This window comes from Mastigoproctus giganteus, chromosome 3 (genome assembly GCF_048544385.1).
Source record: "Mastigoproctus giganteus isolate SK-2022 chromosome 3, ASM4854438v1, whole genome shotgun sequence".
In the NCBI taxonomy this organism is placed as follows: domain Eukaryota; kingdom Metazoa; phylum Arthropoda; class Arachnida; order Uropygi; family Thelyphonidae; genus Mastigoproctus; species Mastigoproctus giganteus.
Window position 1 is genome coordinate 129,052,688 of NC_143577.1, and position 17,498 is coordinate 129,070,185.

General features: G+C 38.1%; 1 protein-coding gene across 1 annotated transcript in view; it reads right to left on the minus strand.

The window, feature by feature from the left end:
- Window positions 1-3,521: 3,521 nt before the first annotated feature.
- LOC150088267 (centrosomal P4.1-associated protein-like) overlaps window positions 3,522-17,498 on the minus strand; it is a 452,284-nt gene continuing 438,307 nt past the window's right edge. The window contains exon 11 of the mRNA XM_090370091.1: window positions 3,522-3,753. Within this exon, the coding sequence (XP_090226217.1) occupies window positions 3,522-3,753 (232 nt within the window). The remainder of the gene's footprint in view (window positions 3,754-17,498) is intronic.

Here is a 17,498-nt window from a genome sequence, read left to right on the forward strand (position 1 = left end):
TATTCTATTTAGTACTGCAGTTGAAATGTTAAAATCTGTTAAATAATAGTGTCTGCTTCAAGAATGCAAAAAACTCAGCTAGATTTGCATTCAGATGAGAACTCCAATCATATGAGATAATGTTAAAGGCTCTTCAAGACGTGAAAATTGTGTTTCGAAATATGTACAAATAGGTGGATCTTCCCCCATGAGTAGATAAATATTGGTTAGATGCGTGTGCCCAATATGAGTCCTAGCAAGGATCACCTCCTCTTGCCTATTTGATCTCATGCTTGATACCAACAACTGAGATTCCCGTTTGAATTGCAGCAGCTTATTTCGACCCTGAGCCTGCCAAATCTGCAACCATTGTTCTTCACACACATTTTTTATGACTGGTTTTTAGTCTGTATACGGCACTTGGTAGCTAGAAGAGCATGCAGTGGTCAGAGGTTTAGTGGCTTGATCTGCATGTTCATTTCCTTTGATGCCTGCATGACCTGGCATCCGACAGAAAGTGACTGATTGGTTAGCAGCACGTAACAATATTATCTGTGATCTGATTTGCTTTAAGATAGGGTGGATTGGCTTGGATGAATTTTTTAATGCTGTTATTGCACTCAAAGAGTCAGAATAGATCATTGTTTGCTTACAGAACAGATCAGTTATGTGATCTAGAGCTATCTTTATTGCAAAAGTTCGGCAGTATAGACACTGCATTCCTTCAAGAAGGGATACAGAACTAGAAAAGTTAGTAGAAACTGTTGCTGCACCTACTGTTGTACTAGTTTTTGAGCCATTAGTATATATAAGAAAACACTGAGAATTTTTAGCAACATGTGCAGCATGGAATTTCCTGATGGTGAGATCTGCTGCTTGTTTCTTCCCCATTGCTGGAAAGAGAGATCACAGACCGGAATATAACTAGACCATGGAGAGGTGTTTGTTTCCTGAAAGGTATTATCTATATGTAAGTTCCAGAAATTTATTAGCTGTAGTAACCTTATTCCAATTGTTTTTGTTAGATTTGTTGTCATAAAAGGTAGTCCACTGGGGCTCGAATAAGTATGGCCAGGTAAGATGAAAGGGAAGACTCCGAATTTTTGCTGCATAGTTGAGTAGCAACATTTTCCTCCGAAGATGGAGTGGAGGTTCGTGTGCCTTTATATACTGACTATGTGCAGGGAATGTTCTGAATGCTACTATAGCAATCCTCAGAGCACCGTGATGGATAGTGTCTATCCAAAGTAGTGCACTTTTCCTGGCCGAGTCATACATTGGAGCTCCATAATTCAAGCGAGATCTAATTAACCCCATATAATCGAAGCAGTGTGTATCGGTCAGCACCCCACGTTGACGAAGATAGTACTCTGAGGATATTTAATTTTTTTAAGCAAATGGTTTTCAGATATGTGAAGTGCTGTATTAAGTTTAATTTATTATCCAGGATTAGACCAAGAAATCTGATCCTATTGGAAGGAGGTATGGTGAGATTTTTAAGTTGTAATTCAGGCTCGGGATAGATCATACGCTTTTTACAGAAATTAATACAGTTTGATTTTTGTGCTGATAAATGGCAGCCATTGCGAGACATCCACAGCTCTATTTGTTAATTGAAGCTGTCTCTCAATAGAATTCATATTTTTACCTTTGCACAAAATCAAAGGTCGTCTGCATAGTGATATAATTCAGCTGTGCTTGGAATATCAGGGCACCTCCATAGCCAGGAGCAGCAGTGCGTAGCACACGCTTCTTGATTAGAGCGGGGTTCAAGCCCATGACCACAAAATACGGAGGATGCAGCAAGGTCAGGGAATGACCACCGCATATCCCCAGAGGCCTGCCTCGTAGTCCAAAGGTGTGAAGATCCTGTAGAATACCAAAATGCCACGTAGTATCAAAGGCCTTTTCTAAATCCAGACTTACCATAACTAGGTGGTCATTTTTGATTCTGCTTTAGTCATCATATCAAAACCAGATCTGTTTTGCCGAAAGCTACACTGATTTTTAAGCAGGATATTATGTGATTCTAAAAACCAGGTGAGCTATCTGAGAACCAATTTTTCCAGTGTTTTCCCTAAACAACTAGTTAAGGAAATTGGACAATAGTTAACTGGATTAGAGAGATCTTTTCCTGGTTTAGGAATGGCTAATACAAGTGAATGTCTCCAAGAACGATGACAAACGTTTTCCTGAAAAATTCTGTTAAAGAATATTAGTAGAGTTTGTAAAGCTGTGTCATTCAAGTGTTTCAGCATAATATAAAAAATACTATCAGGGCCAGTCACACTATTGGGTGCTCTACTAAGAGATTCCTTTAACTCAATTATTGTAAAAGGCTGATTATATGGAAGAGAGAGACCGGTGTTGAAATTTAACTTGCGCCTTTCTGCAGCCTCTTTAATTTTCTGGAATGGAAACATCATGAATTTGCTGCTGAAATTTTAGAAATGCTCCAGCGAAAATTTGCTGTCTTTGGGGAAGATAGTTCCTGTCCATTACATACCAATATGGGAGATGATGACAATGGATATTTACCATTCAGAAGTTGGATTTTCCCCCAGATTAATCTAGTATCATGTTTTTTGTGATAGTGGAAGCAAACTGTATCCATGAATCTTGTTTGGCATTTCTTCTTATTTGTCTTGCTTTAGCACTGAGTTTCTTATAGTTTATAAGATTAATAGTAGTGGAATGCTTGCAGAAAATATTCCAAGCTTTATTCTTTTCCTTTTTTGCTTTATTACATTCTTCATTCCACCAGCAGTTTTTGGGCTGCCTGGGCAACTGAGGAATAGCTTTATCAGCTGCTGCTAGTATCTGTTTTGTGATATGGTCAGTAGCTTCATCTATTGATTGATTCTGAATGAAGTGTTTATCTAAAATGGTGCTTAAGGAAAATGTTATCCAGTTTGCCTTTGAGAATTTCCATCTTCTACGAATTTCCAGATAGTTTGAGATAGTTTGAAATTTGCAAGTGACTGGGAGATGATTACTATTATGTGAATTTTCCAAACTGCCCAATGTATACTTGGGTACAGAGTGGGGGAGCAGATAGATAGATCTATGGCAGAAATATTTCCTGTGGGAAAATGCACATGAGTATGAGCACCTGTGTTCAGCAGAGTTAGACTGCGTGTGTCCAGTAATGTTTCTAATGTTCCCACCAAACAAATAGGAGGTGGTATCTGGGCAATGAGTACATCAAAGTCTCTGAGTATAAATGTTTGATTCGGTGGAAGATAAATAGAAACAAGTGATAAAATAATTCCAAATTCTATGCGTACAGTAACAACTTCTAAATTAGTTTGCAAGGGGATTTGCCTAGATGGATACTAAAACCGCTACACCTCCATGCACTGCAGTTGCTGCATTCCTGTCCCGTCTGTACAAAGTATATTTTTTTATAAATGGTGTCACTTGTGGAGGTAAAAAGGTTTCCTGTAAGCAAATGCCTGCAGGATTAAGATCCTGTATTAGGTCAGAGAACACATCTGTATTTGCACGTAGTCCTCAATAATTCCACTGTAAAATGCACTGCATTATTTAGTCTTAGTGCTAGGATGATCTGGTTGCTTTTTAGAGGCAGTAGTCTTATGCCAATCTTTTTTTGGAAAGTTAGGACATCCAGTGTTCATCTCTTCTTCAGCATAAATTTCTAATATGGGTTCTTCTTGTGTTATTTCATCTATGTCCATTACTGCAGCATTAGTTTCGTTCTTAGCAGAGGATTCAGCTTTTGCCACCTTGGTCTCACTTTGGGACTTGATGCCACTAATAGAGAGGGATGGAAATGGGAGTATTACATGTCTGATCTTTATTATTTGCTTCGCACACGACTGAGGAACTGAAGAGCTCTAGCCCATTCAGCAAGTGATTTGTCAGGTGGAATTGAGTCATTGGTTTGAGTAGGCAACCGAGCGATATTTTTTTATCACATTAGCAAATGTACATGCTGGATTATTTTCCCCCCAAGTTTCCATAAATTGCAGTTTTACAAATATACAGGGCGATCCCCCTTGCAATTTGGGCAAACTGGAGATGCTGCAGTACAATCTGTTTGAATGTGTTCTTGGGAACCACATTTTGGGCATATATTGTTTCCTTGACATGTCTGAGAGTGTCCAAATTTCTGGCACTTATAACAGTATACTGGATTTGGAATATAGGGTCGGATATGACAATTTCAATAACCAGCTTTAACAGTATTTGACAAGTTTGGAGTATTAAAAGTAAGTATTATGCTGCGTGTTGGAATGAGATTGCCATCCTTACGAGTCAAAATTCTCTTAGTTTGAATGACCTTTTGATCTTGCAGTTCTTTCACAAGCTCCTCTTCTGTTACACTCAACGGATCCCACTCAGAAATAACACCTTTGGAACTATTTAGGGTTGTGTGGGGAGAGATTTTAATGGGAATTCCCCCAAATGTTGTAACCTTTAACAACAATTATGAGTGTTTGGACTGTGTCGTTTTGACAAGTAAATATCCTGATTGTAATCTTTGGACCATTTTAGAAGATCCAGAGGCATTTTCTAGAAATTTCTGTATCATAAATGGGGAGAGTTTGCTCACTGGTTGACTACTTAAGGATGAATGATTAAGAAAGTGGGATAATCCGGTTTTTGACTGTCTGTTTTTAAGTCTTATGATGCGCATTACATTGCTAATAATTTTGCTGGATAATTTTCTTTATCCATATTGGCTCCTTTTCGCCCTGGGGGGGATTAGCTTTTCCACCCAGTGGAAAAGGGCCCCGCCATGAGGAGGCAGGAGCAGTGCTGCTTGTGGCCAAGCATAGAAGTTAGTACGGTTAGTAAACTAATAAGAGTAAAGAAAAAGGTACTTTCCTTTTCCTGGCTCCCTTTTTATACTTTTAAAAAGTAGAGCTAATTAACAGAAAGACTTATGAAATGAAATAAAACAAGGAAAAATTGAGTCGCTCTAGGAATCACAGTACAAATTGCACAGAAGATCGCTTGGCCTCAAGATTCGCTTGATACCTGGGTTCAAAAATTTAAATCTTGTAGTAAATTCAAAGAAATTAATTTATCGGTGGGTTTGCCTAAGAAATGTAATCCTACATTAATAGTTTATAATATTCATAAAGAAGTAAATGATTGGCTTGTTATCCAGGTGTTGGGTGTGGAAGAATATTATCTGCTGTTTAATATAAATCACGAAATATATAGAATTCTTAGAGAATATATATGATAAAAATTTGGCAGAGCATGGTATTTCGGAGGAAGAATTCAAGAGTTTGGTCAAAATTCGATTAAATCACAAAATAAAAATAACATGCATTGGATTTTGGAGAAACCAAACCAAATCAGGAAGATTTTTATCGGGCTCAGCAGTAAGGTTTATGTTGGTTGGTCCATCCACAGTGGATTTCTTAATTGCGTCTCACTGATTTAAGTATTTGATTTATGGACGCTCATCGAAAAACTGTCATCAGTCAGAGAACACTTCTAGACACTGTTGTGATCTGTGCCACCAGTTTTAAGATAGCCCTAAAAGGGATTCCATTGTTGTATGTCCAAATTGCAGGTCTAGAAAGAAAAAATCAGATCATTCCTATAGGGATGTTAAATGTCCTGAATTTGTGAGAGCCTAATATGCTACAAAGGTTAGGACTGACTACTCATAATTATGTTATGAGCAAGAATTAAAACCCTGCAGCTAAATTGCCAACATGCTATTTCAGTTATGGGGGATTTTTCTAAAATGATTGCACAACACAACATAAAAGTTTTGGGTTTAAAAGAATTATACTCCTTTAGGGGTGTTGTGAAGGGGCTTCAGTTTAGATGTAGAGTTGTTTCTTCTCTTCCTAAGACTGTAGGTGTTGGAGGTAAAGCCATTACTAGGATGTGAGCCGCCTTGGTGGTAGCCGATCCTCAAATTACGGTTACAAGAATTGTTGGTTTATGTTTTTAAGGTTGTCTCTCAGCCTCGTGAAGTTTTGCGTCCACCATGGGACAAAACGTGAGTTTATGCTGCCTGTGCCTGTTGAAAATGTGCTTTTGGAAAACTTTATTTCATCTCAATTTATGCTCAATGCAGACAGTCAAGTCAAAGTATTTCTCAATTACATAGAAAATGTGCTGTTTAGATTGGCTGGTTATACAATTGTTTTTATGATGGATGCAAATGCTAAGTCTCCTTTTTGGAATTGTCCTGTTCTGGACACCAAGGGTCCAGAACAGGACTATTCCAAAAAGGAATACTTTAAGATTTTATTTGGTCAAAGAACCTTATTTTGTGGAACACTGCAGGTAATCCACTTTTGTCTCAACAAAATAAAAGGTGATATCTTTTACTGATATCGCTTTTTCAAATTCAACTTTTGGGAGATGTATCACTAATTGGTTGGTGCATACCCCATAGTGCTCTGGTGATCATAATGTGATCACATTTGCACATCTCCAGTCCAAGGAAGCTCTCATAATTATGGCTAAGGGTTTGCTTACTTCCATTGCTGCCTCCTTTAATATAACTGGATAGATTCCAGGTGACTTTCTTTTGTTTATCTTCAACAATCTCTCCTCAACTTTACTCTCAGTTATTACAAGATTATCTAGCTTACTGCCAGAGTTTAATACACCTCTGGCATTCTCCTCCCTGAATAACTCCTCATATGTAAATGTAGAGACAAAATATTCATTTAGTTTGTTAGCTACTTGAGCAGGATTATCAATAATTGAACCATCGATATCAAGTAGACCAATCAGATTCATCTCCTTTCTTCTAGAGTTTACATAAGTAAAGAACTCTTTGATGTTTTTCTTTGCATCTTTGCCAACGGTTTCTCGTAATCTGCCTTTGTCTGCCTAACCTCCTAAGTGACTTGTTTACAGACCAGTTTATATCTATCATAGGCTTCTGTGTCACCTGTTAATTTATATGTATCCAATGCATTTTTCTTCTCTGCCACATGTCTAATTAGTTCATCTGACATCCATTTAGGCTTGATCTAAATGGATGTCAGATGAACTAAATCTTGAACAATATTTCTTAGTTGGCATGAAAAGCCTAGTAGCTTCCAAGATTAATTCTTTGAATGCTTTCGATTTTGAATTTGCTGTTGGTAACATCATTAGTTGGTTCCACCATATAGAATTTAAACACTGTGTCAGACCACTGTAGTCACCTTTACGAAAGCAAAAACCTTCCCTTTACCTCTGATGGTAGTTACCTCTTTGAGTAAATCCCACTTCAGCACACTGTGGTCACTGCCACCTAGTGGTTCCTTTATATGCAGATTCTTCATGCATGAAGAATCACTAGTGATAACCAGATCGAGAGTATTACTCCCTCTAGTTACCTCCTGAACATGCTGCTGTAGAAAACAATAAATCTACTAAAGCTTTGCTAATGTATGAGTGATTAACCCACAAATTCCAGTCAATCTCTGGGAAATTAAAATCCCCCAGTATAAGATTGGGATATAAAATCCCCCACTATGATTTACTTGTCCACTATTTCTCTGCACAATTGCTCATTATACTCATCAGATTCCTTAGGCCTAAAACACACACACACCTTCCCTAATTTTTCCTTTCCCAGTGCTTGTGTCACACCCAACAGCTCCACATTGCATTGTGCACTAACATCAATTGGATGCACTTCCTTAGATTTTATGTGTTTCTTAAGTATCAGCATAACCCCTCCTCCCTTCCTGTCCTGTCTATCCTTTCTGTACACATTGTACTCCCCAAATTCCAATTCTGCATTGCTTATGTCTGTGTGACATCACGTCTCTGATATCCCAACAATATCTGCCTTTGATGTCTTGACTAGCACTTCAAGGTCATCAAATTTATTAACTATACTCCTAGAATTGGTGTACACGCAAGTACATGGGCTGAGTTAGGGTAACTAAGAGTTTTCTACTCTTAGTTACCCTAACTCAGCCCATGTATTTACTTGTTCCACTATGATTTCCAGCAGTGAGGGAAATCCCCATTACCTTGCTTTCCAGGCTGCTGCTCAATTGCATTTCAATAGAAGCAGTGCAAGAATCACTAATCACTTTCACCTCTGCCAGCGGCTACTGTTAATCTATTAGTCAGTGTATCCCCCCCAAGCTAGCAGTTTTCCGACCCACCTGACTCTGCCTTGATAGCATCAGCAAATATTCTTGCACCCTTTCTATTTAAGTGTATCCCATCCCTGTAGAAGCAGTCTCTCCTTGACAGGAGAGAAATATTGTTCAAGATTTAGTTCATCTGACATCCATTTAGATCAAGCCTAAATGGATGTCAGATGAACTAATTAGACATGTGGCAGAGAAGAAAAATGCATTGGATACATATAAATTAACAGGTGACACAGAAGCCTATGATAGATATAAACTGGTCTGTAAACAAGTCACTTAGGAGGTTAGGCAGACAAAGGCAGATTACGAGAAACCGTTGGCAAAGATGCAAAGAAAAACATCAAAGAGTTCTTTACTTATGTAAACTCTAGAAGAAAGGAGATGAATCTGATTGGTCTACTTGATATCGATGGTTCAATTATTGATAATCCTGCTCAAGTAGCTAACAAACTAAATGAATATTTTGTCTCTACATTTACATATGAGGAGTTATTCAGGGAGGAGAATGCCAGAGGTGTATTAAACTCTGGCAGTAAGCTAGATAATCTTGTAATAACTGAGAGTAAAGTTGAGGAGAGATTGTTGAAGATAAACAAAAGAAAGTCACCTGGAATCTATCCAGTTATATTAAAGGAGGCAGCAATGGAAGTAAGCAAACCCTTAGCCATAATTATGAGAGCTTCCTTGGACTTGGCTACTGTTAATCTATTAGTCAGTGTATCCCCCCCAAGCTAGCAGTTTTCCGACCCACCTGACTCTGCCTTGATAGCATCAGCAAATATTCTTGCACCCTTTCTATTTAAGTGTATCCCATCCCTATAGAAGCAGTCTCTCCTGTCAAGGAGAGACTGCTTCTACAGGGATGGGATACAAGCACAGACCAGGCTGAGAAAAATTCTACCCCTTGAGCCTTGCACAATCTCTCCAGGACCGAATTGATCGACAAGGCTCTCATATACTCCCTTCTATCGTATCTGGTCAGAATTGCAGACACTTTCAAATTCAACCCTAATTAATCGACTCAAATTCGAATCAAAGTCAACCATCATTAATTAATCGACAAGGCTCTCACCATATACTCCCTCTTATTGTGTCTGGGCAGAACTGTAGACACTTTCAAATTCAACCCTAATTTTAAGCAATGAAATGGTTTTGTGTTAAAGACTATTCTTGGAAGAATATTCTTTAATAAAATCTGCAGATTTGATTAAAGTCTGAATTTTTTTTTCATTCTCCATGTTTTTGAACTCATTCCTTTTCGACATGAGAGGCTTCTTAAGACATAAGAAGCCTTCCACATAATATTCAGCTTCTTGAATAATATTCTTGTATAATATTACTACCTGCTGCTTACTCTACCAAATCAACGTTAGTGATTGAGTTAGCATCTTAAGCACCATTTAGAAAGTTACGTAACTTGCATCATTTAAAATCTAAAGGGTCAGCTTTGTTCATTACTGATAAATTTGCATCATTACCGTTACAAGGAAATTTCGTTACCAATCAATTTTACTCTAGTGCCGCCATAGACATTTTCATATCAAAAAGGTTGAAAACCACTGGGCTAGATCAAGCAGACAGATTCTGCTTGATTTAGTTCATGATTATGGACAACTGGGATTCAGTGGTTGAAGAAGGAAAAGAGGAAACTGAACAATGTGGCAACTGGAACGTGAGACTGATGCTAGAAAAATATAATGATCCCATTTATGAGCAAACTAATCTGGGTTTATTCAAAGTAACTTTCTCCCATGTCCAACTGCACACAACGATCATGAAGTGACTGGAATGACTGATTAAAGGCCAGAATGTGAAACATCCTTGGTGATACCTACAGTGTAAATCTTGTTGTTGTTGATGTTGTTAAGTTTAATGATACAAGGCTACTAAGGTCAAATTGTGTCAGTTCACAGTTTATTTCTTATATCCACATAACGTTTAACAATTTAATTATATACTTGTGTATAGGCCAGTACGATTTAAGTATGTTAACAGCTCTTCTATGACTGCATGATTTCCAAGATAATGAGATAAAATCTGGGATTCATTTAATTTGCTGAATGACCGAAAGGTGCTAGAACAAATTGATAAGTAAAGAGTCTACAAGAAAGTGGTGAACTGTAAGTTGTGTTTGACAGGATGTGCACTGGGGGTGGATCTTTTCCCAATAATAAAAACAGGTGTAAAATATGAGTATGCCCAATTCTGAGTCTTGTTAATACCACTCCTTCTCGCCTGTTTCATCTGAATCCAGACAGCCACAACTCTAGTTTTTGTATGATCTGGTAAAGTTTGTTGTTGGTATTACTTTCCAAGATTTATGACCAGTTTTCATAACATGCTTGTAATCCCTATATGGAACCTGAAAGCACTGTGAGAATGTGGTAAGCGGTTTTTGAGCAGTAAGATCTAGGTGGTAGATGACTCATCAACCGGTGAAATACCACCACTTTGTTTATTGGAGGCTTGAAGTGGTGGAACCCATGTTTAGTCTCTAGAGCTAAGTTCCGGCCAACCCTTCCCTATCTCTTCCATCATGCAGTATGATTGATGATTTTTGAGGTTATGATGAATGTCGTGGCGAGATCCAATATTCCTTACATTTTGAGGGTACAGCTCTAAAACGGTGTTCGCAGGCCGGCCGCTAGTTAGTACACCGGACTGATCCTATTGGTAACTCTCTAGGAAGCTTCCGAATCAGCTAGTGTATAATCTTGAGGCCTCTACTCTGCCAGATAGTGACTGGAGGGAGTCCGAGTAGTGTGTATGCGGGGAGCATTGTCGAGGCCACGTTATGTCAAGGATCTGGGTATATTCTTACCACATGTACGCCATATCCAAAAATTTCATTACTTCATACAGCATGTCCCACCCACTTTTTCTTATTATTGAATACACCATGAATTGTGAAAATAATAGAGCAAGCTTATCTGCGAAAAGATCTAAACCTCCCAAGGACTTCCTAATTAATTTCACAAATATACGTGGTCTCAATTCTAATCTCAACGATGTCCATTTCCACTTGCAGTCTTCCAAACCCCATGTACTTTTTCTGACTGAATCTCAGTTATCAGTTGATTCAACTACTGCTCATCTCAGATGTCCACATTATTTGCTGTATGATTCCTTTCGCCTCAAAGGTGGTACTTGTGCATATGTCCGTTCTGATATTCCCTGTCAGTGACTTGGCAATTTGGAATCTCCTCTCTTTGATCTTCTCTGGCTTAAAATCTCTCTACCTCATTGTGTAAAATTCATCTGTTGTCTCTACCGTTCTCCCAACTCCACTAATCACTTGGAGCTCTTTGACTTCCTCTCTTTGCAACTTGACTTTCTCCAGTCCAACTTTCCTAACAGTGAGGTAATTTTCCTTGGTGATTTTAACGTTCACAACTCCAGCTGGCTTCCGTTTTCTAGTCACACCGACCCAGCAGGTCGAGATGCTGAGGCTTTTGCAATTACTAATGACCTAGCACAGATTGTTCATTTACCTACAAGAATACCGGACAATCCTAATCATACAGCCAATATGCTTGATCTTTTTCTCACAAACAACCCTTCTAAGTACAAGGTTGAAGTGAGAGGTCGTTTAGGCACTTCAGATCACAACTTGGTGATTGCCTCTTCTCCATTGGAACCTTTATCTCATGGCTATTCCCAACCTCGTATTGTTTGGCATTACAAGAATGCAAAATGGGATGACCTGCGAGACTTCTTTTCTTCTTTTCCTTGGTCTGATTACTGTTTCAAAACTTCTGATGTCAACGTTTGCTCAGATCGTGTCAGTGAAATTATTCTTGCAGGAATGGAATCCTTTATCCCACACTCCACTTTAAAATCTCGTCCTTTATCTAAACCTTGGTTTTCCAATAAATGTGCTAAGGCTGTCCAAGAGAAGAACGTTGCATATCGTAATTGGCTTGTTTCTAATTCTTCAGTTTCATTTTCTGCCAACACCAAAGCTCGCAACAATTGTAAAGCAGTTATTAATCAGTCCAAACTAGAGTTTGAACAGGCTAAGAGTAGAAAACTTGCTTCTTGCCCTAATGGTAGCCGAGCATTCTGGTCTCTTGCCAAAGCTATTGGCCGCAACTTTTGCCCATCTCTGCTCCCACCTCTGTCCAAACTAGATGGTTCTGTTGTCACTTCAGCCAAGGATAAAGCTGACCTGCTAGCATCCCATTTTTCTTTGAGCTCATGTATTAATGATCTTGGTAAAACACCTCCCACCATTCCTAACACACTCCATTCAATGCCTCCTGTGGTCTTCCGTCAAAAGGATATCAGAAGGATTTTGATGAATCTTGATGCTAAGAAAGCTCCAGGTCCTGATGGTATTTCTCCACTTGTTCTCAAAACCTGTGCTCCTGAACTTACTCCTATTCTTTGCCGCCTTTTTTCACTTTCTTATTCCAAAGGTGTTTTTCCTTCTGCTTGGAAATTTGCTCATATCCAGCCAGTTCCTAAAAAGGGTGACAAATCCCTCCCATCCAATTATCGTCCCATTGCAATTACTTCTACTCTTTCTAAAGTAATGGAGAAATCAATTAACCGCCAACTCTTAAACTACCTAGAAACTTTCCGTCTGATCAACGATCGCCAGTATGGATTCCGTCAGTGTCGATCCACTGGTGATATTCTGGCTTATGTTACCCATTTATGGACTAATTCAATGGAAAGGTTCGGTGAAACACAAGTAGTTGCTCTTGACATCTCAAAGGCTTTTGATCGTGTTTGGCATAAAGGTCTTCTAAACAAGCTTCCATCTTATGGTTTGCCAACTGTTTTTAGTAATTGGTTATCCAGTTTTCTCTCTGATCGCTCACTGAGGGTGATGGTAGATGGCTCTCTGTCTTCTAACTTCTCCACTAATGCCGGTGTCCCCCAAGGTTCAGTTCTTTCCCCCACTCTTTTCCTCTTGTATATCAATGACCTTCTTCCATTGACTGGAAATCCTATCCATAGTTTTGCCGATGATAGCACATGCATTCAACTTTCCATTTTGAGAAACCTTGTCCAGCTCAATCAGCTTTAAGTTCTCGAAAATCTGCTGCCAATTCCTTAAATGCCAATCTTCGGGTAATTCTCCAGTGGGGCAAAGACAACTTAGTTGATTTCAACCCTTCTAAAACTCAATCTTGTCTTATATCTCGCAAAAAGGATTCTTCTGCTCCTATGCTTATCTTTAGTGACACTCCGATTTCTAGGCAAAATGATATATCTCTTTTGGGGATTACCCTGACTTCTAATCTCTCTTGGCACAAGCACATTACAAATATTGCTTCCTCTGCATCTAAAAAACTTGGTTTTCTCTTTCGCTCTCGGCGTTACTTTTCTCCCAAACAGCTGCTCACTCTGTATAAATCGCAAATCCGCCCTGCCATGGAATATTGTTCCCACATCTGGGGTGGTGCCCCCAAAAACTCTCTCAGGCTTCTTGATTCCATTCAGAAGAGGGCAGTTCGGTTAATTAATGATTCATCTCTAACAGAGTCTCTCCACTCGCTGTCTCATAGACGCACTGTTTCTGCTGCATGACTCTTCTATAGATACTTCAGAAGCCAATTTCAGAAGCCAATTATAGAAGCCAATTCAGAAGAACAGTGCCATGGGCACTGTTCTTCTGAATTGGCTTCTATAATTCCCGCTCTTTCTTTCAAAACAGTCCAAACACGTGCCGCCACCAGCCAACATCCATTTGCTGTCCAACTTCAAACCCACAGAACCAACTTTTCACCTTCCTCATTTATTCATTCAACTGCCGTTTTCTGGAACAACCTTCCTTCATACGTATTTCCTGAAAATTACAATCTACAGAAGTTCAAGTCCAATATCAACAAATATCTTCTTTCGTCTTCTCAACCTCCAACCCAACAGACACATTTTCCGGAATTGGTCCACCTCTACTTATCCACCGACCAGGAAACCTTCGATTCAGGTAATTGTGGGCTAGGTGGCTGAAATGTGTGGGAGCGCCATCGTGCATGAAGTGTGCTTGTTGACGAATGTTAAAATGATGGATCAGGTTGGTACGAGATTTCCATCTTTTTTAATCATTATGCGCTTCACACTGATTACCTTCTGATTACTAAGTTCTTGGTCTAATTCTTCCTCAGTCACTGAAAGTAGGTCCCACTCTGTGATGATGATGCCTTTCAATGAATTTAAAGTATTGTGGGGAGTAACAGATACTGGCAACCCACCAAATGTTTTTGTCTTTAATAGCCACTCAGAATGTTTGGTGGTGGCTGTTTCAACCAGTAGGTCTCCTGATTGTAGTCTCTTCACCATTTTTGGTTATCCCGAAAGGTGAATTTCTTTTCTGGATTCCTACTTGAAAGTTTTAAGTAAAGAATCACTTGAGTAAAACAGAAAGAAAAGACACTCGAAAATAAATATAACTTATTCACTGAGAAAGAGCTCTCTATATATGGGACAAAAATTGCTAGGTCACTATTGATTGGTACTCGGGGACCCAAGTAAATCTGATCAGTAACGGAAGTCAAATTATCCACGGCATCCACAGAGGCACTTCCCATGCGCAAACCACTAGTCTGTGGTGAGCAATCACTAGTAGTGTGATTAGAGCACGAGACACATTTTTCATGACCGGTACGATACCTCGAATTCTAACATTTTAGAATTTTTGAATAGTATGACATCACAATAATACTTCCTGCAGTTACTACTGCAGTAAGTGTGATTGCAACAATACAAATATTTGTGAGACGAAAAAAGAAATTGACAAATATTTGTCAATTTCTTTTTTTGTCTTGCATTTTTGTTACGTTCCATTGTTAAGTAAAGATTGGGTACCTCAATCAACGCTGTTTTCCGGAGACATTTTGATATGTTGCATTCACAAGGATATGTATCTTACTTTAGTTATCATAAATCCATTCTATCTTGCCTTCCAGAAATTATGGAAATTTGTGACTGATCAATAAGTATCAATTTACAATACAAAAGCTCTTTTATTTCATAATCAATATATACAAATCAGAATACCTAAAAGAAATGCAAAGGATGTTTTTTTTTTTTTTTTTTTTTACAACTAGGGAAATATAATGTATACATTTTTTTCATGATAAAATTTTAATACTACAAATAAAAAATAACATGAAATAATTCCCAAATCACAAATAACATAAAAACTATCACAAAATGTTCTACAATATAAAAACAAATATTACACCAAAAATAAAATATTTTAGAAAAGGTACACAAATATTCGAGAAAAATTTATTTTAAAAGTTGCCATATAGAATTTACTTCTTTATTAATGTTTGTTGTCAATCTTCTGCTTTGCTGATTAGCTGAGAAATGATTATGGAGGAAAGAATTACCGTAATGATCTGGATCAAATTGAAGCTATGGTTTTCCATTCAGATATATGGTCATCATATCTGCAACGTGTTTAATTGTCAGAGATATTATTTTTATTGTTACAATATTACTCTTGATTTTTTAAGGAGTCCTTATGTGTTGTAATGTAATAACTAGATCGTATGTATAGCTTAGCTTAATTTTCAATACAATATTACTATTCATTGTTACAATATTATTCATTACACTGAAAGCTCGTTCAGCTTCAGCACTGCCAATCGCAATGGTTTCAAGGATATTTCTGGTTTTTTTTAAATGAAAAGGGAATTTCACTTGATTTTAAAGATAAACTGTCTGACAAAACCTCTAAAATCATTAATTTTTATTTCATATTTTATTAGAAAACTTTAATTACTTATTTGTTTTTCATGCCATTATATTTGGGAATGTTTTCTTCACAGTGAAGGCCTCGACACAGTTTCAAATTCTGTCAACATTTCATTTCTGGAAATTTATTTAGTATCTTACTTGCTCTCATTCACCTACTCCCCTCCCTTCGATGTCACTACTGTCACTAGTTCTTTGAATACTGTCCAAACTGTCAGGAGATTATCCCTTTTCCAATGGAGCCTCTATCTTATGGCTATTGCCAACCTCATATTGTTTGGCATTACAAGAATGCAAAATCACTCTCGGCATTACTCTTCTTCCAAACAGCTATTCACTCTGTACAAATCGCAAATCCGTCCTACCATGGAATATTGTTCCCAAATCTGGGGCCATGTCTCCAAAACCTCTCTCAGGCTTCTAGATTCTATTCAGAAGAGGGCAGTTAGGTTAATTAATGACTCCTCTTCTAACAGAGTCTCTCCACTTGCTGTCTCATAGATGAACTGTTTCCGCTGCATGCATTTTCTACAGATACTTCCATGGGCATTGTTTTTCTGAATCGGCTTCTATAACTCCCACTCTCTTTCAAAACTCCAAACACGTGCCACCACCAGCCAACATCCATTTACTGTCCAACTTCAAACTCGCAAAACCAACTTTTCATCTTCCTTGTTTATTCATTCAACTGCCGTTTTCTGGAAAAACTTTCCTTCGTACATATTTCCTGAAAATTACAGTCTACAGAAGTTCAAGCATGGAATTAGATTTAAACTTGACTATACAATGCATTTTTGCAATGCGAATTTGCTCCATCGTAATTAATATATTAGGGAACAATGCGAGTATAACACAATTTTCGAGTTGGCTGGTAAGCGATTTCTTCTGCAAGTAACACCAGGTGAACGCAAAACTCAGCATCTAGCTGACTGTAGTGACCTGCGCAGCAATACATACAAGTTTACGAAGCTTAAAAAAGTCAAATGTCAAATGTGTAAGAGCTATATTTCCCATTTACTGTAGTTATATTGGTCGGAGACACACTGTGTGTGTCCTGAAAACATGAATCAGCTACAATATCACGCGTTATATTGTGAATACAGCAAAATTGTAGGCCGATTCATGTTTTTAGGAGCTCAAATTTTTCTGTTTGAACAGAAATTTCATGAGGCGTGAACAGAGGAGCACATCTCTGGAGGTTGCACCATTCTGATCACAACACTACAAAACAATAACAATTTGCAGTTCCAATTTATTGGGGCTTTTCTGTTAGTGCAATATAATTATAAACAGGTAGTAAACAGTAATGATACCTAGGGAGACATTTTCAGAGAAAGTAAAGATTAGCATTAGCATTAGTAGAGGCATTTGATGCAAGAAAGCAAGATTATGCAGCATCAGCCAAATAAAAAAAAAAAAAAAAACCACTTCCACTTCACCCCTCTGTTCGTTCAAAATACCTGTCCAGCTGAGCCTTAAACTTATTTAGGCTATCAACTTCCACAACAAGAGATGGAATTCTGTTCCACCAACCAACCACCCGCTGGCTAAAGGCAAATTGCCGCATGTCTATCCTACATCTGTCATTCCTCAATTTGAATTTATTCCCTCTCAGGTGATTATTCTGAGCGAGAGGAAGAATCACATCAGCATGGAGCATGCTCAAACCATTCAAGGCATTATACACCTCTATCAGATCACCTC